At 41.4% G+C, this 23398-nt stretch overlaps 1 protein-coding gene across 13 annotated transcripts in view; it reads left to right on the top strand.

Annotated features, from left to right (window-relative positions):
• Window positions 1-23398, top strand: part of TIAM1 (TIAM Rac1 associated GEF 1) — a 443928-nt gene that overhangs the window by 386347 nt on the left and 34183 nt on the right. For 12 of the 13 annotated variants that reach the window (XM_030806062.1, XM_030806069.1, XM_030806064.1 and 9 more), the window contains 4 exons: window positions 9789-9892; window positions 20399-20578; window positions 21721-21789; window positions 22094-22219. In XM_030806062.1, coding sequence (XP_030661922.1) covers window positions 9789-9892; window positions 20399-20578; window positions 21721-21789; window positions 22094-22219 — 479 coding nt within the window. Of the gene's footprint in view, window positions 1-9788; window positions 9893-12916; window positions 14369-20398; window positions 20579-21720; window positions 21790-22093; window positions 22220-23398 lie in introns of those variants that run through there. The other variant, XM_030806074.1, reaches the window with a different exon arrangement.

The following is a 23398-nucleotide window of genomic DNA, read 5'->3' as shown; positions in this document are numbered from 1 at the left end:
GTACACAAAATTAGCTGGGAGTGGTGGCAGGTGCCTATAATCCCAGCTACTCAGGAGGCTGAGGCAAGAGAATTGCTTGAACCTGGGAGGTGGAGGTTGCAGTGAGCCGGGATTGCACCACTGCACTCTAGCCTGGACAAGAGCGAAACTCTCTCTCAAAAATAGAAAAAGAAAAAAAGGTAACAATTTTAAAAATAATTAAAGTTCCAGTGTTCCAAGAGCTGCTTCTTGTTCAAAAAATGGTTATTCCTGCTGCTGTGTTGGAGAAAGCCAAGTGTGTGTGGCTAACAGCAGGCCCATGGCATGTTAAAGGCAATTAGGGCCAGCGCTGGAGTTGCAGAGTCAGACCCTTTGATAAACCTCAGGCGTGTCTGTCTGATGCCAAGTGGAAGCTTGTGCTCTGCAGTCCAGACCAATGTCCCTCCTGCAGGAAGCAGATTAAGCAGCGTTTGTTGAACAGGAAAGGCCTCTGTGATAGCCGTGAAAGTCGAAGGCACCTTGCTTCAAAGCGAGGAATTGCCAAGTGCTGAGCACGGACAGCCGCTTGGTCTGCATGGGCAGGACGTGCTTCTGTGCAGTACCCGTGAAGTGTGAGGTTCTATTTTGGTCTGATGTTCCATGGAGATGGCCTGGAGCTCGATTCTGAAAACTGAAGACAGTCAGGCGGCAGGGAGGGGCAGCAAAGGAAGAGGAACTGCACAGATTTCTCTTCCCACAAACAAATATGGTCCAGGGCTTCAGATTCTCTGAAGTTTCACAGATACCCGGCGGCACATGGTCCTCTGTTTGTTTGTCGCTAACATTTGGAGCCACACACGCCTCGTAAACTGTCGGCCTGCTGTGCTTCTTGTCACACAGCACATGGCCTGCCTGGGTGGGCCCTGCTAGGGCTGGGGGCGGGGTAACTTCCAGTGAGATTTGATTGATGACACCATCAAATCCTGCATGTGAAAGAAAACATGTTTCGGAGACTGAGATGCTCTATATTGATATTTTTAAAGATTATTAATGTATATTTGACTTTCACAACAAGCTAACAGGATTAGTCAGTTTTTATGGATTTTTAAATTTCTCTCTGTAGGAAACAAAGACTGAGATTTTGTGACATTTAATTAAAAAGAAGTTACTATTTTAAATCTACAGTTTTGATGGAGTTTTAAATTTCTCTTTATAGGAAACAAAAACAGATTTTGTGACATTTGATTAAAAATAAGTTATTATTTGTCTACCAAGTTCAAGTTGTAACATTCCTTTCCTTTTTCTTTCTCTTTCTTTCTTTCTCTCTCTGTCTCTCTCTCTCTTTCTTTCTTTGTTTTGGTTTTTTAGCTTTGTTGGAGGGGTGAGTGTTTATGCTGATCTTATTATGGGTGTTTATATGGAATTTTTAAAATCTTATAACAGTAAAATGACTGAAACGCAAAATAAAATTATATCTTAATGGTTGAGTTCCAGGTAAATATCCTTATTGACAGTGTCTAAGCTTTCTTTTGCCCCCACCCCCAATCGTTTTTTTTCCATCAGGGATTTAAACTCAGGCATTAAAAAGACCTTTTAAAAGTTTAGTGTTATAATTGTTTCTCTTTGTCAGTGTTTGAATTGGAGGGTCTGCTTAGAACACATTGTTAAGACATCTCACAAGGCCAGAATTTTTTTTCTTCCTCTTTAAACTTAAGTCCTACATGGACATGAATGAAACCAAAGTAGATGTGTGTAATCTGGGTAAATGAAAGGTAAATCTCAATGTAAACTACACTAATATGTTTGTACTTCCTCAAATCTCCTCGTTGTCTGTCCTGTTGATGGTGTGTTGGAGGTACTGATTGCAAATGTTTTCGCAGTCACAAAAATATTATTGGAGGTAACTTAAAAGGCAAAGCATTGATTTTACCTGTTCACAACAATCAATTCTATTTACAGCGTTACCGCAGTTTTTTTTTTTTCTTTCAAATAGAGTTGGGGTTTCACTCTGTCACCCAGGCTGGAGTGCAGTGTCACAATCATGGTTCACTGCAGCCTTGAACTCCTGGGCTCAAGCGATCCTCCTGCTCTAGCCTCTCAAGAGTTTGGGATTACAGTTGTGAGCCACTGCGCCAGGCTCTATAGCGGCTTTTGCCTTGGCTTATGATCCCTGTCTGAGAGAGTCCACAGTCCTGCTCTGGGCTTCTTCATTCCCTGAGACTTTGTCTGTCTAGACTGAGCCCTCTTCCTCTCCCCTGGGCCCCTGCTGCATGCCTGGCAGTGTGCTCAGTACTGGGATATGGATGGGCATCCTGCTTGCTCTGGCTGCTTCTTTGGCCACCACTGAGCCTTATCTTCAGCTTTCTTCTCTCTCTGATTGGTAGCAGAGCTGTCGTGCTTTGTTTCCTGGTAAGTAGATGGGGACAGGAATGTCCAGAACAAAGAAGATAATTCCTCCAATTTCTATCATTAGGGGAAAGCCGCTCACCTAGTACTATTGTGAGTAGTATAGGGGAAGCTAGAGTAGGAAACTGCAAAACTCTGTTTATATGGGATTAAAAAAACAAACAAACTTGACAATGTTGTTGTCTGCACTTCTTAAGCTGGGAGTGTTTAGAGACGGTTCTGAAGTATGGGAGTGAGAACAATGCCCTTTCCCACTTGAATTCCCTCTTCCTCCCATGCTGGTGTCTCTCCTCGGCTTCCTTGAAGCATACCTCTGTCACCTCCTGCTTTCTGGCTTTCTGGTATCATGAAATTCCCCCTAACCACTTATTGGTTATCTACTGCCACCTAACAAACCACTCTGAAACAACTGTTTTACTTGCTCACTCTTCTGTGGCTCAGCAGTTTGGGCCAGGCTCAGCTGGTTGGTTGTTCTGCTGACCTTCCCTGGAGTCACTCATGTGGCTCTGTGATCCAGTGGCCTGACTGGGGCTGGAGGGTTTAAGATGGCCTTAGTCACTCCCACGTATGGTGACTAAACAGCTGGGTCTCCTCTCCTTGGCGTCTCTCAATGGGAGGCTAGCTTGAGATTTCTTTGTATGGTGGGCTCAGAGTTCGCAGCAGGGCAAGACCAGAGACTGCAAAGTCACTTGAGGCCTTGGCTCACAATTAATTTATTATCTATTAAGTTGCATTCTATTGGTCAAAGCAAATCACAGCACCAGCCCAAATTCATGGAGTGGCGAAATAGACACAAAAGTCTGTGCTTAAAGAGATGAAAGAAATAATCACTGTCATCTTTGCAAACCATCTGCTACAAACTGCACTGCCCATTTTAATTCATTTTATTGATTTTTACCTTCAATTAAGGATAGAAAACATGACATATGGGGGTAAGAAAAATATGCTTTAGAATCAGATACACTTCCAATTATTGATTTGTAGTTCTTTTATATTTTAGATGTTAATATTTTGCTAGTTATATGTATTGAAGATAACTTTTATCAGTCTGTGACATGTCTTCTTGTATTTATGGTGCCTTTTTACAAACAGAAGTGTTTAATTTCAGCAAAATCTGAATTTTCAGTCTTAATATGGTTTGTACTCTTAATATCTTGTTTAAGAAATCTGTCTCTCCCCTGAAGTAATAAACACTGTCTTCGGTATTTTCTTCTAAAAGATTTACAGTTTGGGCTATTCATATACTGATTTATATCTCTGATACTGATTTTTGTGAATGGTGTAAGTTAGGATCCAATGTTATGTTTCTTCATGTGGGTAATCTACCGTCCTAGCATCATTTATCAAATATTCTATTCCTTTCTCACTGGTCTGCAATGACACAACTGCTGTATTTCACATTTCCATATAGAGATGGCCCCCAGTGTTTTTTGTTTTTTGTTTTTTGAGATGGAGTCTCACTCTGTCACCCAGGCTGGAGTGCGGTGGCACAATCTCGGCTCATGGCAACCTCCGCCTCCTGGGTTCAAGCAATTCTCCTGCCTCGGCCTCCTGAGTAGCTGGGATTATAGGTGCGTGCCACCACGCCTGGCTAATTTTTGTATTTTTAGTAGAGATGAGGTTTCACTATGTTGGTCAGGCTGGTCTCGAACTCCTGACCTCATGATCCACCTGCCTTGGCCTCCCAAAGCGCTGGGATTGCAGGTGTGAGCCACCATACCTGGCCAGATGGTCCCCATTTTATGATGATTTGACTTAATGATTTTTTGACTTTATGATGGGTTTATTGGGACATGACCCCATCATAAGTTGAGGAACAGCTGCATGGGATGGAGGCACTGTTTCTGAGCTCTCTGTTCTGTTAGCCTGTTCTGCACTGCTTTAGATCACTGTAATTTTATAATATGTTTTGAGATCTGGTAGGTAAAGTACCCTCATCTTATTTTTCTTTTTTAAAACTGTCTTGGGTGTTATTGGCCTTTTTTTCTTTCATAAAATATTTAGTTTCAAGAAAAATGTTGCCAGTGTGGTCTGCATCCATACAGATTCTTTGGTATTGCTTGAAACTTACACTGTGGCCTAATACGTGGTCTATTTGCATAAATTGCTAATTCTTATGGAAAATGTATATTCATCAATTTCTTGGGAATAGGTTTGAAATGCATTCATGGATCAAGCTGTATAATTACTGATTTTTACATCTTCTGTATCCTGACTAATCGATTGTGTCTGACATTTTTGAAGCTTTCTTTATGTTTGCCTAATATAGTTTTCCAACCTTTTAATCTTCTGTGTCTTTTATGTTTAAGTCTATTGCTTCCATATAGCATGCAGCTAGGGCTTTGTTTTGCACTGTTTTTTTCTATAATCTAAACATGAAGTTTAAGTATTAACGTTTAGCCTGTTTTACATTTATTTAGAATATCTATGTATTTTTATTTGTTTATATTATCTTGTTTTGCTGAATTTGTCTTGCTTGTTTTTCTTTTCCTTTCCTGTCCTCTTCTAGGTTGCATTTATAAATTCTGCTTTCTCCTTTCAACCTATATAATCTATTTCTGTTCTTTTAGTGTTTGATCTTAAAATTTTAACATGATTATTAACAGAAACCAAAGTTAGTATTTCTAGTTCCCTCTTGCATAAAATTACGAAATGGCTTTAAATATAATCACTTCCACCATTGTTTTAGTTACAGTTTGTATTTTTTTTTTTTTCCCCCAAGTACCTTTTTTGGGGAGATGGGGGGGTTGTCGTATATACTAAGACTTATCTGTGTGTGTATCAGCTGTTTATCATTTTTGCTTGTATACCCGATCTTTTTCTTTCTTTCCCCATCTGAAAGTACATCCTTTAGAGAACTTTTTCAGTGAGATTCTGTTCATGGTAAACTTTCTCATTCTTTGTTTCTCAAAAGTCTTTATTAAAGTCTCCTTCGTGGATGATATTTTAGCTGAAAATGCAATTCTATTTTGATAGTTTTAACATTTGAAGGTTTCTTTAGGAGCTCTAGTAAGGTAATGTCTTCGGATAGATGTTCCAGTCTTTTCTCACTTCGTCAGTTTACATCTCATCTATTGAGTGTTCATTTCATTGGTTATAGTTTCTATTTCTAAAAATTCTATTAATTTACTTGGTGTTTTTTGAAATTATCTCTTTCTTCTTCTGTTTTAGTATTATTATTATTATTTTTTGAGACGGAGTCTCACTCAGTCTCCCAGGCTGAAGTGCAGTGGTGCAATCTTGGCTCACTGCAACCTCCGCCTTCCAGGTTCGAGTGATTCTCCTGCCTCAGCCTCCCAAGTAGCTGGGATTACAGGCATGTGCCACCACCCCTGGCTAATTTTTGTATTTTTAGTAGAGACCGCATTTCACCATGTTGGCCAGACTGGTCTTGAACTCCTGACCTCAGATGATCCACCCACCTCAGCCTCCCAAAAGTGCTGGGATTACAGGCATGAGCCACCGTGTTCAGCCCCCTTTCTTCTTTTAAAAAAATATTTTAAGCATACTTATTTGACATTCTACATCAAATCATTGCGGTATCATTCCCTGGGGGTCTGATTTTGTCAGTTATTGTGTCTGTTGCCTCTTGCTCATAGTGATGTGTTGCCTCTTGTGTTTTATAATATGGGATTATGGATTCTTGTTTGACCAAGCTCTATCTCTGGGTATTATATGATATCATCATTAAGAGTGAATTCTTCCAGAGTAGATTTGTTTTTGCTCCTACCAGATGCCTTGGAATACAAACACATGAAGTCAGTCCTATGGTTAGAATCTCAGGGGGCCGGGCGTGATGGCTCACGCCTGTAATCCCAGCACTTCGGGAGGCCAAGGCGGGCAGATCACGAGGTTAGGAGATTGAGACCATCCTGGCTAACACAGTGAAACCCCGTCTCTACTAAAAATACAAAAAAATTAGCAGGGCATGGTGGCAGGCGCCTGTAGTCCCAGCTACTCAGGAGGCTGAGGCAGGAGAATGGCATGAACCCGGGAGGTGGAGCTGGCAGTGAGCCAAGATTGCACCACTGCACTCCAGCCTGGGGTACAGAGTGAAACTCCGTCTCAAAAAAAAAAAAAAAAAAAGAATCTCAGGGAACAGGCCAGGCCTGGTGGCTCATGCCTGTAATCCCAGCACTTTGGGGGGCCAAGGCGGGCAGATCACCTGAGGTCAGGAGTTCAAGACCAGCCTGGCCAACACGGTGAAACCCCATTTCTACTAAAAATACACAAATTAGCCAGCATGGTGATGGGCATCTGTAATCCCAGCTACTCAGGAGGCTGAGGCAGGAGAATCACTTGAACCCATGGGGCGGAGGTTGCAGTGAACTGAGATCACACCACTGCACTCCAGCCTCGTCGACAGAGTGAAACTACATCTCCAAAAAAAAAAAAAAAAAAAAAAAGAATCTCAGGGAAGAAACCTGCTGTGTTCCTTTTCCACCCTCCTACCCCAAAGTATAGGCAGAATTTCTTTTTCCATCTCTTTTTCTTTTGCCAGTGAGCACTTTTTTCTTTTAGTCTGTGTCCTTTTAGACTGAAGGGTGTAGCCTCTCAGGGGAACCATATGAATGTGGGAGATTCACTTCTAACTCCTGAAGTTGTATGACCTGTTTTCTGTATCACGTATCATGGGCTTACAGTTAAAACCGAAGGCTCCAGGGAGTGGGTCTCAAACTGGGTGGTGCTGCTGTTGGGAAATGTGTGGGTGCATTTTTGATTGTCACAGTGGCAATCAAGTCCTAATCGTTTGGTCCTCAGGAGCCAGGGAGCCTAGTGCCAAGTGTACCTACCAAGTGCACAATTCTGTCCCAAAAGAATTGTCCCCCTGCTAACACCAACAGGTTCTCACACCCTGTGGGAAGCGCTGTTTTAGGGCTTGGGGATTGATGGATATACTTTGGCTGCCATAGCATGGACACTACCCCACTTCCTTTATCTACTTTATCTTCTTCATTTGGGCTTTGGAGAGTTTTTGGAGCTCAGCTTTGTTTGAAAAGGACATTTGTTTTACTTTATTTAGCATTTCTAAGTGTTTTGTAGAAGTAAATTTATTTGTTTGTTCTTCAGGAAACCTGGCTCTCACGGTATTATTAAAAATGAAAATCCAGCTGGGCACTGTGGCTCATGCCTGTAATCCCAGCACTTTGGGAGGCTGAGGTGGGCAGATTCAGGAGTTCAAAACCAGCCTTGCCAACATGGTGAAACCCTGTCTCTACTAAAAATACAAAAGTTAGTCGAACGTGGTGGTGCACGCCTGTAATCCCAGCTACTGGGGAGGCTGAGGCAGGAGAATCACTTGAAGCCAGGACTCAGAGGTTGGATAGAGCTGAGATTGCACCACTGCACTCCAGCCTGAGTGACAAGAGTGAAACTCCTTCTCAAAAAAAAAAAAAAAAAAAAAAGGAAATCCTTTCATTTGCTTTCCCACTATTTTATGAGCATCAGCTATCCTAGGCATTGTGAGCGATGGGATGTGCAGGGTTACAGCATTTCTCTGCACAGTCTATGGGTTGTTCAACTCCAGGAGGTTGTGATTCTGCAGACCACAGTGTGAAGGGGGCCCCTGTCAGTCGTGCCTCCTGGCTGCTCTGGACGTCCCACTGAGGATGCTGTGGTTCCTGTGATCAGAGCACTGAGTGCTGTTGCCATTGTGTTCCCAGATGAGCTTGTCAGTTGTTTCACATCAGGGATCAATACCTGTACCTAGGTCATTGCCCCCGTGCAAAATATTCAAGCACTTTTGCTTCGGCAATGACAGTTGACATAGATGATATCTGCCAAGTTAACTGAGCCTCCTTCTTTGACCACTACCACCTTAAGAGCAAGTAATGAGTGATCAAATAATGAAAAGAAACACAAGAAAATCCAAGAGCCAGAGCCAAAAGGTGGGAAAACAGAAACCTCTAAGCCATTCAGGGTAGACTCACTCAGTTGGTGCTTCATTCCAGAGAAGAAAGGGACAGTAGGAGGCAGCATTTGTGCCAGGTTTGCTCAGGGGTCCACTTCCTCCCTAACTTTCCTGGCCAGCTTGGACCTGAATAGAAAGTGTTGCTAGGCAGCTTACGGCTGTAATGGTGTCATTGGAGTAAGGCAGCCGCTTTGCAGATGGAATCTTTCATCTAAAGCATCAGAGGCTCCTTCTGCTCCCATTTCTTCTGTTTCCTTCTCTCTTGCGTGGTTATATTGATAGTGCTCTAGTCCATGATCCAGTGCCTCATATTTTAGGACAGTGGTGCTCAATCCACTGTCTTCTCAGATTCAATTAGAGAAGGTTTTTAATGTTCTAGAGTCTTTCTATTCCAAGTGTGGTCCATGGACCTGCAGTTTTGATTAGTATCATTTGGAGCTAGTAAGGAACACAGAATCTTAGGCCCAACCCCATGCCTGTTGAATGAGAGTCTGCATTTAACATGTTCCCCTGGGGATCCAGATGCTCTGTCAGTTTGAGAAGCATCCCAGGGGAAAGTGATTCTCATATTCTCTTCTCAATGCAGAGAACCACTACAGAGAACCACTGTGGTAGGCACTCAGTAAATAGCAAAGGAAGAAAGTTGCTTGCACTTTTGCACAGAATATCATGGGAAGAGCATGTATTGTAAGATGTTTATAGTTGGCCAGACTTGGCAAAAACAGACGTTGCAGGATTTTTCAGGTAATGGATATGGGACAGTCTTTTTTTGTTGTTGTACTGTTCTCAGTATGGCTTATTTAATTATTTTAGTAATTAATGAATTAATTCATCAATTTGCTAATTGTAAAATCAAAATCAGTTAATTTTTTAGTATATAATATATATATTCTTTTATTATAAATTATTTATTGTCTTAACTTAGGCTGTTGTAACAAAATACTATAAACTGAGTGGCTTAAACAACAGTCATTTATTTCTCATGGTTTTAGAGCCTGGGAAGCCCTATCACCTGGGTACTAACCAATTCAGTTCCCTGGTGAGGGCTCTTTTCCTGGCTTACAGACAGCTGCCTTCTTACTGTGTCCTCACATGGTAGAGAGAGAACGAACTCTGATTTCTGTCTCTTCTTACAAGGACACTAATCTCATCCATGGGGACCCCACCCTCATGACCTCATCTAAACTTAATTACTTCCCAAACATCCCTCTTCCAACTACTATTACATTGAGGGGTAGATCTTCAACATAAGAATTCGTATGGCGGGAGACAAAGACATTCAATCCACAACAATTATTATTTATTGTGAAAAATATAAAGTAATAATACTAGTAGTAACAGTAACACCTATCATTTTAATTTGATTGAACCCAGGTGATGGAGCTTGTACTTGGAGGGTCTTACAGTATATGTACACGTCATGAGCGAGATTCCTCGTCCCCCTCACACAGGGGTGGCTTTTAGCAATTACTATCCATGTTGACCCACATTTTCTTCTGATTTCATCTGACAGGGCACAGCCTCTGCAGCGAGCAGGGCAGCAGTGCTGAGACCGCTCCAGAGGAGACCGAGGGGCCAGACTTGGAATCCTCAGATGAGACTGATCACAGCAGCAAGGTGAGAGATTTTCATTTTCGCATCCCATGCTTTGAAGAATCACAGCTGACAATGTCACCTACACAGCTGTATGTGGTTACCAGGCCTCTCCATGGATGAAGTGTTTTTGCTTCTGAGATGTTGCTGAATAGCAGGATATGAAATCCAAATTACAGCCTTGGTAACAAACCTGTATGTGAGAATATAGGGCAGAAATCACTTGTAATGAAATAAAATCCCTTTTCTTTAGTTTCTGCCACTGCTGGAGCTCCCAGTTAATGCCATAATTTTATTCCATTTCCCTATTACATCTTCATTTGTGTAGGATGAAACAGCATCCAAAGTATGTGGGACTGAGTCAGCTATGCTTTCTTGCTGCTTAGGGTTTCTGTAATGAACTCCTTTTGAATTACCTGCATTCAGCTCTTGTTTAAAGTGAGCAACTTTTATGTTAAAGGGAAAGAAACCATATTTTAAAATTAATCCAAATATACTTTCCCTTAGTTGAACATAGTAAGAAAGTTCTCCTTCTGACTTTTTGGTGCAGGACACTGAAATTATTGCCCATAATTTTTTTTTTTTTGAACAGAGTCTTGCTCTGTTGCCCAGGCTGGAGTGCAGTGGCGTGATCTCAGCTCACTGCAAGCTCCGCCTCCCGGGTTCACGCCATTCTCCTGCCTCAGCCTCCTGAGTAGCTGGGACTACAGGCACCCGCCACCATGCCTGGCTAAGTTTTTGTATTTTTAGTAGAGATGGGGTTTCACCTTGTTAGCCAGGATGGTCTCAATCTCCTGACCTTGTGATCCACCTGCCTTGGCCTCCCAAAGTGCTGGGATTACAGGCATGAGCCACCGTGCCCAGCCTGTTGCCCATAATTTATCATGCTTCTATTCCACTTCATAAAGAGTTCCATGGGTCAGTAGCCTCTCTTCACTGCAGTCTTCAAAACACAACGCAACTTAAAACCTCTGTGTTACCTGAATCCAAAAGATACTCCCCCCGACAAAAAAGCAATTGCGTGTGATTATGTTTCCATACTTATTCATCTTTTTCTATAATGTTGTTGAGATATTTATATTCCTCTACGATCTCTCATTTTTTTTGCTTGACACTTACTAGTCACTTAACCTAAGCAAATCACATAACTGTATACTTTTGTTTTCTCATCTGCAAAATCAAGGTCATACTTACTTTTGCTTGGAGATTGGATTTTGGGATGGGTTAAATAATATAACTATGAGAAAGCACATTGATAATGGAAAAATGCTTTTCAAACATGAACTATTATTTTGAAAACCTACATTTGTACATTTCCTGTTTTTATTCCCTCTGTATGTGTATATTCTGTAAGACTTTCTTGTGTGCACATACTTGATTCTTCAGTATCTTTTATCCATATTTGTTTCTGTTTCCTGACTGTAGGATCTTCATTCTCAGTGTCTTTTTAAGTTGGGCACAATATAAAATTTAATATTTAAAGCAACATTAATATTTATAAACTGAAAGGCATTATGTTGTTGGTTGTTAATTAAAAAGCAGATCATTGGAAATGCACATGTTTCCTTTTAAGGCAAATTAAAAAAACCAACTGCTTAAAGTTCCTTTTTATTTAGGTGACCCTTATATTTCTTTTACCCACTTACTTTTGTGGGGTCGGTCAGTTGTCCTCAGGAGAAACAGATATTTCTATACTGATGTAAGACAATTTGAAGGGTATCTATTAAGTTACAGTATTACAATAACTAAAAATATTAATTTTCAATTTCTAACTGGGTTTAGGCAAATAGCTATTTTTCCTGTATCTAAAACATTTATTTCTGAACACTTAAAAAGTGTTGGATCCAAAATGATTGGGTCATTTTTACTTTCCTGTGATAGGTCAGTGTTCTCATCTCCTTGTGGATTTCGAGAGAGATCGTTTCCGTGTTAAATATAGTGAGTCATGAGGTCATAAACAGAGTCCTGTATAATATGAGGTTCTGGCAGTGGAGAGCACGGAAGAGGCTCTGGGGCTTTGTGGACTGGTCCCATGTGTCGCTCTGACTCCATGGTTCTTTTTCCAGAGAACAAGGCTCTTGAACTTACCTGGAACATAAAGGGTCAAATATAGAAATAGATGGTGCTGTTTGAAGATTTTCTTGTAGAAATTCTTAGTGGGCTTTCTAAAAAGGGACAGAATTTTCTCAAAATTATTGACAAGCTACTCGGGAGGCTGAAACAGGAGAATTGCTTGAACCTGGGAGACAGAGGTTGCAGTGAGTCAAGATCGCGCCACTGCACTCCAGCCTGGGGGACAGAGTGGGACTCCATCTCAAAAAAAAAAAAAAATTAAGAAGTTTGGGTGATGATTTGAATATTTTTAAAGATCATGCAGTAGACTGCATTCAAACCATAAGTTCGTATTTCATTCTGCTAGGTTGGATGTGGGGGGAGCACTGTGTAATTCTGTGTCCGAAATACTTCCTGGTTTTGCTTTGATTCAGACTTCATCTTCTTTATTTGAAATTTTGTCATGCAACTCAAATTAATTAGCTAAAATAACCTTTGGTCAATTAAATTTCTCACTTAGGATATTTGAACGCAAAGGCTTAAATGAGCAGTTCTTGGTGACTGGGTTCTACTGTGTGTTATTAATAATAAATGAGAAGTAATACTTATTTAAGGTCTTGTGTATATTAGGCACTGTTCCATATTAACACATCTTAGCCTCACAACACTCTTGAGAGAGATACTATTATTTGCCCTATTTTATAGATGAGGACACTGGAACAGAGAGGTTAAGTGACTTGCTGAAGGTCACACAGCTCTGTGATGACAAAACCAGGATGCAAACCCAGTTTGGTTCCAGGTCTTATGTTGTTAGTGGCTATGTTAAAACTACCTTGTGTCCAGATTGTTAACATCTGGTTTTAAATACCAGGCTTCATAAAAAGGAATTAATTTATTAGTGGTGCTGTAGGCCATTTATATATACAGCCATAAACCACTTAAATTTTTTCCTAATGCTTAATGTTTCTGTGTGTCTCTTTTTATGATTTAAAGTAAGAGCAAGCAAACACCTTAAGTTTCTTGATGAAGGCTAAATATTTTTTGATGCATCTCCTATATAAGTGTGAAATTTTTCTTAAGAATAAGCTGAAAATTAATTTTTCAATCATTAGCTGTCTAAACTTGGAAGCATGATTTAGCCTTGTCTGAATGTACCAGGCTGAGTGTAGAGATGTAAATGTGTAAATAACTAAATAAACAGAAACAAATAATCACTTTTTATTGCAGCTGAATATGTTAGAGCTGCTGATTTTGTTTAATATTCTTGGTTTCTTTCTAAATGGACTGTTTTACATAATGTCGGTCAGGATAAAGAAAAAGCATGTTGGAGTTCTGTATGTTTTCACTTGTATTGAATAGCAGTTTTTGCTATGTGTGGCCTTTCGGAGTTGAGCAAGTGAATGTATGCTTGTTGAGCGTGGTGGTACTGGAATGTCACAGCCACTGGGGAGGGGCAGGGAAACGTCACACTGCAGGGACAGTCTAGCAGCCTTTCTCTTTCTGAGCCGCCTCCTTTCTCCTATGACTGTGGGTGACAACCTCAAAAAGCCTCATCATCACTGGCTACTTTTTTCTCTGCTTCTCATTGAAAACTCTTGTTTCTGGAGATGAATGCTAATTAGCTTCAGGGCAGTGCGGTCATGTGTCATGCATTCCAGGCCTCCTGGCAGCTGTGATTTTGTTTTCCATTTAGCAAATGTATTAGAATAATTTTCAAGACCTTTCCATTAGCAATGACTTTTTCTTTCTCATCCATATTGTTTTTGTCTCAGAAATGTCTGCTTTTATAACAAAGCATGAGTGGAGAAATGTGAAACTTATCAACTGTTACACACACACACTGTTACACACACACACACTTTTCTTAGTTGCCTGCTCTTGACTCAGTGTGGAATGCCTTGAAAGTTGTCGGAGCCGGGCAGGTTTAATATTCCTGAGCAGTGCAGGATGCTGGCCAATCAGCTGATCTCAGGCTGCAAGGCAGAGACGCTTACATCCCGGGGAGGCATTTTGTGCTTTGTTTTCTTGCCAGTTTCAGCTCTCCCTTTCTGGAACTTTTATTGTTTAGCCAGGTGAAATCAAAGCCCGAGTTCTGGTCCACAGTTTAGCCTTTGACAGCTTCCCAGAGGGCACTGGTGGGAAGCGAGTGCAGCTCCGGGGTCGCACCGTCGCTGTCTTTGCTGCGTTGAGACGTGGCCGTAGATTTTCATGGGAAAACCAGCATGGGACGTCCATATGAGAGGATGCTCTCTTCAGAGCTAGGAGGCGTTTGGTGCTCTGGGAATATTTTAAGAAACTTCTGTCTCCGTGCTGAACACGTCAGGTGGTAGAATTAATTACCATGAGAATACATTCCTGATGATGTCTGCACTGTGGAAAATAAAGCGCAAGCCCAGGATTGAAAATAATGACAAGTCCGGTGACTCTATATATCGAACACTTCATCTGGTGAGCGCCTTTGCTGTTTGAATCCTATCTTGCTGGGTTTGATTATGTTATGACTTTCTAGCTCAGTTGTTTTTCAATCCAAATGACAGTGATTATACCTTTCCCATTTCCCCATATTCTGTCCTTTTACCCTCTGGATCCCCTTGTTCATAAAGTCTGTATTGTGGCTTTTGGTGGGGGCGGTGGGGAGGTTCGCAGTTGGTATGGAGTTGAATTTGCCTAGCATCTTTACATTTTTCTACTCTTTTATACTTAAATGGCAGAAAGATGTAATCTGCATTTTTTTTGTTTAGTTAATGGTCAGTTGCATTTTTTGCCTTTGTTTTGGTTATTGAGATTTTGATTGTGTTTTGTGTTATGTGCATGGTGAGACTCTCCCATCCCCCCTCAGAACGGGCTGTCCGAGTGATCGGCAGGGAGGTCTGGAAATAGGATGTTCAACTTGTTTCCTTTTGTAAGGCTTGAGGTGTTTTTGACTTTATTTCTGCTTCCTTGAGAAGGAGATAGAGATAGAAGGGTTGGCTCAGGGGACGTGTTACTGGTTTGACAGCAACTGACCTATTTGGACAGGTCTATTCCTACAGTAAATATTAACTCTCCAATGAGGAAGTGTAGTGGGGTAATGGCAAGAAATAATTTAGCAAAATCAAATTCAACCTTTTAATAGTTTATTATTAATAGCTCAGTCTGTCCACTATTAGATATTGTGTCATTTAATCAAACTTAAACTTCTACAGCACGTACACCTGATTTGCTCAAATAAGCCTTCTTCCTTCTTGGATATTTCTTCTTTGAAGTTTGTTCAAGAGGAAACTGAAAAGGTGATCGAGAACTGTAGGGATTACCATTGTACATAATGTCTCTGAAATTATGGAGCTCATTGTCCCCAAAAAAAGCTTAAGTAGAGGCTATAAGATTTTAGGCCACTCTGGCCCCTTTTAAATCTGTGGGATGTGTTAAATCGGTCAGACTCAAAGAACAATTTTAGAACTGTGAACTCATCTAGAGTTAGAAATTGCCTTTGGTGGTTGCATAACAGGAAGAGCTTAAACAGCTGGGTGGCTTGAGTTGATAGTGTGTACTTAAAAGTCTACCCCCCTCTTTTTGTACTTTCTTTTCATCTTCCACAGGAGGAAAGCAGCATTATAAACATTGAGCATCACCCCGGTCTCAGTAAAGTGGCCCATTTCCTTTTGCCATTGTCCTCTCCTTGTCTGTATGTCGGTTGGATAATTCTTAGTCCTGACAGTGGAAAAGCTCTGCTACCCTTTAACAGTTTTAAACTCTCAAAATGCCTGTAAGTGCCTTTTTGGTTTCCAGGGTGACTGATTACAGTACTCAAGTAGGGGAGAGGTTTGTACTTTCCCCACTGGAGAAACCTTGTCTGCCTTCCCCTTGCTGGAGTCCTAAGCTGCTTGTCCCACATCCAGGATACTTGGCTTTTGGGAGCATGTTGAGAACCTCCCATCGAGGGGACCTTTCTTGGCACTTGTGGCTACAGCGCTTGGTGTGGGAATGACTAGGATGCCATCTCTAACATTCAATGGTGGAGCAGGGCAAAGCCTTGCACCCAACTCCTCCTACATTCTACATCATGGCTAAGCTGCATGGAGAAGGGCCTGATGGATTTTGATGTAAAGAAGTTTGGCCACAGTAAAGAGGGAGGGGGATTTAAAAGCAGAGCCCCACAGTATGGAAAAATCTCTAGCTTAGAGGTATTCTAAAGAAAACCTGCATTTCATAATTCCTTCCAAAAAAAATTTTGGGGGGCATTATTTTAATAAAACAGAATTTTCAAACTTGATGACATCCTTTTAAGTTGTTTCCAAGCAAATTTTAAGAGCCTTGTGTATAACACCCCTTAACAACATGTATGTGCATTATAACTTGTAATTATGAATATGGTACCTTTTTATTCTTTATTCAAATAACGTGCAGTTGACAGTAAAGAGATTACATCTATTTGGACTCAGTTCCTCGTGCTACACCTGAGGGTTAGTGCCTTGATTCATTGAATAGGGTTGCCAGTGGAGAAACTGCTTTGCCCCTTGCTCAACTTGAGAGACCACTCAGCTAAGTCTATCCTAGGCTTAGGTCATACCTAATAAGGAAGGGATACTTAAGGCTGTGAAATGTCCAAAGAGGACCCAAGGGAATTTTAGCTGTCCCTGAGATGCTAAAGGTGTTTCCTAATATAAGCCAGAACTTATCTCTGGCTGTCTGAGGGTGAGGTTGGGGTAGGAGACAGCTGGATTTAGAGCACTGAAGCCGTAGCCTGCATCCTACTAACCCGAGCTCACCCCACAGGCCTGCTTCAAACTAAGGATGCCAAACCTCAGGCGTGGTAAACTTACATAGACCAAGTCAGAAACCCTGTTCACACTCTTAAAAATGGAATTCTCAAAGTATTTATGGTAGAACAGATGGAATGAAAACCCAGAGGTAGTGAGGTGTGAATTGGTGTGAATTGGAAGCACAAAGGAATGTGTTAGTTCCTTTGTCTTTTGGAATTTCCTGCCTTTGATATGTGTCATATCCCCATGTTTGCCTTTCGTGAATCACCGATTTCACAGGGACAGTTTGCCTAAATGATAAAAGGTGTGCTCTGCCTCTGTGGCAGGTCCTCAGATAACGTTTTGTTCAACATCATGTCATCATAACGTTTATGTGAAAAAAATTGATTTCTAGCCAGGACCACTGTCTGTGTGGAATTTGCATGTTCAATCCAGGTCTTCGTGGGTTTTCTCTGGGTACTCGGGTTTGCTCTCACATCCCAAAAACGCGCACGTGGGATGAATTGGCATGTCTCAGTGGTCCCTGAGTGAGTGTGTATGTGTGTGCACCCTGTGATGGAATGGCATTCTATTCAGGGTTGGTTTCTGCCTTGCCCCCTGAGCTGTCAAGATAGGCTCCAGTCACCCATGATCCTGAGCTGGAATAAGTGGGTTGGAAAATGAGTGAATAAATGAATACAAATGATTATAAAATAAAACTTTGTAAAGTATACAATCATACAAATGCAGGAAACTATGCAGTACAAAAGTATTCAGAGATCCTGCCAAAGTTGTTCTTGCTAGATTTTGAACTGCATGATGGTAGGAGGTGCCCCTTACAATTTTTGCTTTGCAAACATTTATTGCTTGACTTAACACACTACCGCTACGACCACCGTCACTCGCCAGTTCACCAAAAGCTGGGTAAATGGTTCTCTTAACTTGTTTTTATTTATCTTACTTAAATGTATATCTGGCTTACATTTATTTCAGTGTTTAATATTAGAAGTCTTTTGGTCTTTATTTAGAAGCGTGGTGATTTTTTCTGTGACCAGAAATGTGCTATAGGAACTTAACTTGTTTGTATCAATTAGCCTACGGTAAAAATGGTTTCTTTATGCCATTTAGCTTAAAGTCAGTTTCCAAGAGCCTATAAACCATGCTAAGTGAGGACTCACTGTAATAGACTGCAGTGAAGAATATATTTGCTATGAGCAGTAGCTTTCCTATTAATTCTGTCAAAAACAGACAGCTGTGATTACCATTGGAAGCTTTAGAAAAGGATGGTATAAAGAGAGGTGCCAATTATACATTTGTTGTGTTAGGTGCCTTTGCCAGGTACCAAATCAAAGCAACCAAGGAGAGTTTGGGATAAGATAGGGGCAGGGCACAGTTAGTTGTCAGCTGTTACCACTGTCTGTCCATGGATTTTCATTTTGGCAAGGGTTTGCTTTCTTTCTCATTATGACTGTGTTATAATGAGTTTTCTATTACAGTTGTCACTGGATCATCTAAAAGACACATGAAAATTTTTGCTAAAATGGATGTGTTTGTTCCTTTGTAATTTTTAAGACAAAGCCTTACTTGACTGTATATTTAATGATGATTTTGAGTTATTGAAATTCTAGCATAACTAAATAAAATAGTTTATTTCTACTGAAATAAGCTTTGATCAACAACACATAGTTTTTCTTTTTTAACAGCCTTGTTGAGATATAATTTACATACCATACAGCTCAGCCTATTTCGGTCAATTTTTCCAGTCAGTCACCTAAGGGAAAATTGTTTGTGGGGTTATTCAGTGTCAGAAACATGCACTTCCACAGAAAACATTGAGTAGTGCCACTGACAGGTGACTGACACCTTCTGGCACATAAGACCAGGGTTAGTGCTAGCAACGAATAAGCTGTGGTAATTGTAAGAGAATTAGAATAATAATTATGTGGATGTGGGTCCTGGCTCTCCTCTGTCCTGTCATGCCACTGCAGCTAATGCATCCTTCTTAGGTTCTGATTTTCCCTGTCCTTGCCTCATCTTTATTCCGGACTTCCTTCCCTTTTGGATATGCTAATGAGGGAAAGGCTCTTCAATGTTGGCTGCCTTCCTCTGTGTTTAAAACTCCTCCATGGCATACACTTGATTTTAGCTTTTCTGCCCTACACAAAACACGAGCCTTGACTTTTAGCTCTGTGCACCAACTATTGTTTTTGGGAGGATATTCTCATGTTCTTGCTAGGTAGGTGGGTAATAGAAGAAGTTATTCTTTATTTGCACCGGTATTTACTGGAAATGCTTTGTGCCTAGAGTTGAATTAGACAATAGAAGCAGAGAGAGAAGTGTGAGAAGGGCAGCCACTAGCTTCAAGAAAATTTCCGTGACCGGGCGCGGTGGCCTATAATCCCAGCACTTTGGGAGGCCGAGGCGGGCAGATCACGAGGTCAGATTGAGACCATCCTGGCCAAAATGTTGAAACCGCATCTCTCCTAAAAATACAAAAAATTAGCCGGGCGTGGTGGTGGGTGCCTGTAGTCCCAGCTACTCAGGAGGCTGAGGCAGGAGAACGGCGTGAACCCAGAAGGTGGAGCTTGCAGTGAGCCGAGATCATGCCACTGCACTCCAGCCTGGGTGACAGAGCGAGACTCCGTCTCAAAAAAAAAAAAAAAAAAAAAAAAAAAAGTAAGAAAATTTCCATCAAACATTCATTGAGTGGTGCATTGGAACAAGTATTAGTGAATTAAATTTTGTGTTACTACATAGCCTCTAGAGCAATCACACGGAGAGCTTTAAAACATATTGATATTTGCATATTTCACCCCAAAGATTCTGATGAAATTGATCTCTGATGTGCACGGGCATCGGGATGTTGAAAAGCTCCCCAGGTGATTCTCATAAGCAGCCAAGCTGGAGAACTACTGGTCTCATGGGTTTTTTACAGCAGCCCATGCTTTGGAGAACTGTTTGTGTAACTGGAAGAGTTGGAATTTTAGAATCCTGGAATCCTACGTTTCAAATGCATGACAAAATGTGTGCAACCTTTATGGTCTGCACCTGATTCATCCCCGGTAGATGTGGAGACTGGGATCTCCTGTTGAGGCCTGTTTTAGGGCTAATTCCGTTATTCTTAAAGGGGAGTGGTATCTTTTTGCCTTTGGAGAAGCTGGAGAGGGAGCAGCTTTTTTTTAAGTATGGGTATCTTTCTTAATCTAGAAAGTTGACTCAGTGTCCATTTTTAACAGGAAGGACCTTAGCTTATAAAATCATCTTTGCAACATTGCAAAGTAGATAGTGTACTGAACTGGGAGTCTGATAATAAGGCTTGTACCTTGGGTGAAATGCAGCTAACTTTTATGTCTCCTGATTTATCAACTTCTTGCTTGGAGAGTGGTTAAGATACATAGGCTTTGGAACCAGATTGCCTGGTTCAAATCCCAGCTCTGCCACTTACGTACTGCATCATCTTGGATGAGTTACTTAACCCCTCTGGGCTTCCGTTGTCCTTACCGTGTGGGCAGATGAAATGCCTCAGACCAGCACTAGGCGTGTGGTAAGCAATTAGTGTATGTTAGCAATTGTTATCCTGGTTGTTTTGAGCATTCAAGAAGCTCTCCTAAATGTGGAGCAACTTGTGGAAACACAAGTCAACATTCATATGTAACAGTTCATTAACCAGGAAGAACACCTCTAGGAGGTCCAGGTGTCAGGTGCGTCTAATGAGGGATAATGACCTCTGCCTTCCCTTCCCCGCTGTGCTCCAAAGAGTACAGAACAGGTGGCCGCATTTTGCCGCAGTTTGCACGAGATGAACCCCTCTGACCAGAGCCCATCTCCTCAGGACTCCACGGGGCCTCAACTGGCGACCATGAGACAACTCTCAGATGCAGATAAGCTGCGTAAGGTGATCTGCGAGCTCCTGGAGACGGAGCGCACCTACGTGAAGGTATGTTTCTCGTTTCTCCCCCTGTCCTCCCTCTGCCTCGTAAAGGAGTGAAGTTGGTGTGTCTCTGCTGGTTTTCATTAACAGCTGAATCAAACTGGTCATGAAGAGTGTCTTGGTTTCTCTTGGAATTTTGCCTTTACTCTGAATGTTAAAAGCTTGTTGTGAGTTGTTTTTTTTTTTTTTTTGGTCTTCTTTTTTTTTTATAAGATAGTCTCACTCTGTTGGCCAGGCTGGAGTACAGTGTTGTGATCATAGCTCACTGCAGCCTTGACTTCCTGGGCTCAAGTAATCCTCCCTCCTCAGCCTCCTGAGTAGCTGGGACCACCATGCCCAGCCCCGTTTTCTGTTTTTTTGTAGAGAGGGGGTTTCACCATGTTGCCCATGCTGGTCTCGAATTCATGGGCTCAAGCGATCCTCCTACCTTGGCCTCCCAAAGTACTGGGATTATAGGCATGAGAGCTACCATGCCCAGCCTTCTTGTGATTTTTAAGGAAGCCTAGCAATTTTTACAGCAATTCATTTATATATATAAATATATATATATGTGTGTGTTGACCTAATAAGAAAGCTAAATTTAATTTTTTAAAAAGTTGAGGATATGCTCTTCATAATCTAATTAGAGTCTAGCCACAAGAGTGTCAGGTCTGTTGTCTTTGTGTTATTACTTGTTTTGACACCTGGTCACATTCCCCATGCAGAGGCAGGGTGATCTGTTTAAGTATCTATATTTTAGTCTTTAAATCAGGGGTTAGCAAATGATGGCCCTTGGGTCAAATCCAGCCCGCCGCCTGTTTTCGCAAATAAAGTTTGATGAGGACACAGCCGCACTCATTCCTTGACGTACTGTCTGTGCCTGCTTGGGTGCTACAGTTGAAGAAGTTGCAACGGAGACTGTATTTTAGTCCTCGAAGCCTAAAATATTGACAGAAAAGGTTGGCTTACTCCTGCTTGAAATGGACCTTAATCACCTAAAGTCTCTAATGTTAGCCTTTGGGACAGGATCTGTTTGTTCTCTTCTAGATCCTTTTATAGACGTTAACATATGCTTTATACTTTAAGTTCTAGGGTATATAAAAAAATAAAAATAAAAAATAAAAAATAAAAAAACACATAAGCTAATGAGTTCTCTTTTCAATTCTTAGGATTTAAACTGTCTCATGGAGAGATACCTAAAGCCTCTTCAAAAAGAAACTTTTCTCACCCAAGATGAGGTATGCTGGAAATGGTTTCAACTTTGTGACCATGATACTGTGGTTTGGCTTGTTGGTAAAAAGGAAAAAATGGGGGCACGCGTAACACTGAAAACATTTTGAATGTATTTAATTGTAGCAACTAGGTGAAATTATTGCCTGCTAAGCTTTGGTGTGCTCATGGAGAGTAAAAAACTGCCCCGCTCTCTGGTATGGGATTCTCTTAATTGATAAGAATTGATAGAAAAACCTTGTAATCAGATATAAATAACGTTTAGGAAGACTAATGAGATATGAGGTGCATTAAATTCTGTTTCATTTCTAGCTTGACGTGCTTTTTGGAAATTTAACGGAAATGGTAGAGTTTCAAGTAGAATTCCTTAAAACTTTAGAAGATGGAGTGAGACTGGTACCTGATTTGGAAAAGCTTGAGAAGGTCGACCAATTTAAGGTAAGTAGTGCAAAGCTGCCTCCAGCGTCAGGGCTATAGTGTGGCTCAATTTGAATCCCCTGATTGTGTTAATGTCTTCATTGGAGGGCCCACAGTGGGGTCTGTTCAGTAAGGGTGTCTGAGAGGGGAACGGAGTGTATCTTGCCTGTCTGGCTAAGGAAGACCAATGCCATCAATTTACATTAAACTGGTGCAGCTGCTGGCTTTTATATGCGAGGAAGTACCAACCTTGACCTTTTGTTTGGTTTATGTGGGGGCCTTTAATGCTTTAGCTATTGGTGAATTAGAATAGGCACTCCTGGCTGGGCATGGTGGCTCACACCTGTAATCCCAGCACTTTGGGAGGCCAAGGCGCGCGGATCACCCAAGGTCAGGAGTTCGAGACCAGCCTGGCCAACATGGCAAAATCCCATCTCTACTAAAAGTATAAAAATTAGCTGGGCATGGTGGCGGGCACCTGTAATCCCAGCTACTCAGGAGGCTGAGGCAAGAGAATCGTTTGAACCTGGGATGCAGAAGTTGCAGTGAGCCGAGATCGTGGCACTGCTCTCCAGTCTGGGGGACAAGAACGAGACTCCATCTTAAAAAAAAAAAAATAGGCACTTCTGGTTACCCAGTAAACAAATTAATTTATCCTGTTCTGGGAAACTTTGCTTAATGGAAATGCTTATCATCATCCAGGGGAAAGACAATCTTCCAGCACACGGTGTCCTTGCAGCCTAATGAGGATTTATGACTAGTGCCTTAGCAAGGCTACTTATTTCCTCTTCCCTGCTTGGCTTTCTTTTATTGCAGATTTCCTGTGTTGCACCTCCAAGTAACAAAGCACATTGCTTCATATATTGGCTTACATGTCACCCTCATGCGCTTTAACAAACAGATTAATTGAGGTATAATTGTGTAGTAGAATATGCTGCATATATTTGGTATGGAATTTGATGAATTCACACACACACACCCCTATGAAACCATGGCCACAATCAGGACAGTGCACATAATCATTTCTCCTGAAAGTCTTGTCCTGCCCTTTTGTGGTTTTTCTCTCCTGCCTCTTACTGCCTTCCCACTCTACCCCTGCTCCATGCTCTGCTCCCTGTTGTTATAAATATGTTTGCATTCTGGAATTTTATATTGGTGGAATCCCATACCAAGTACCTGTTTTTCTGGGGCTGCTTCCAC

This window comes from Nomascus leucogenys, chromosome 25 (assembly GCF_006542625.1).
Source record: "Nomascus leucogenys isolate Asia chromosome 25, Asia_NLE_v1, whole genome shotgun sequence".
Lineage (NCBI taxonomy): Eukaryota > Metazoa > Chordata > Mammalia > Primates > Hylobatidae > Nomascus > Nomascus leucogenys.
Note: the sequence above shows the minus strand (reverse complement) of the source record. Positions and strands in the feature narration are given on the sequence as shown.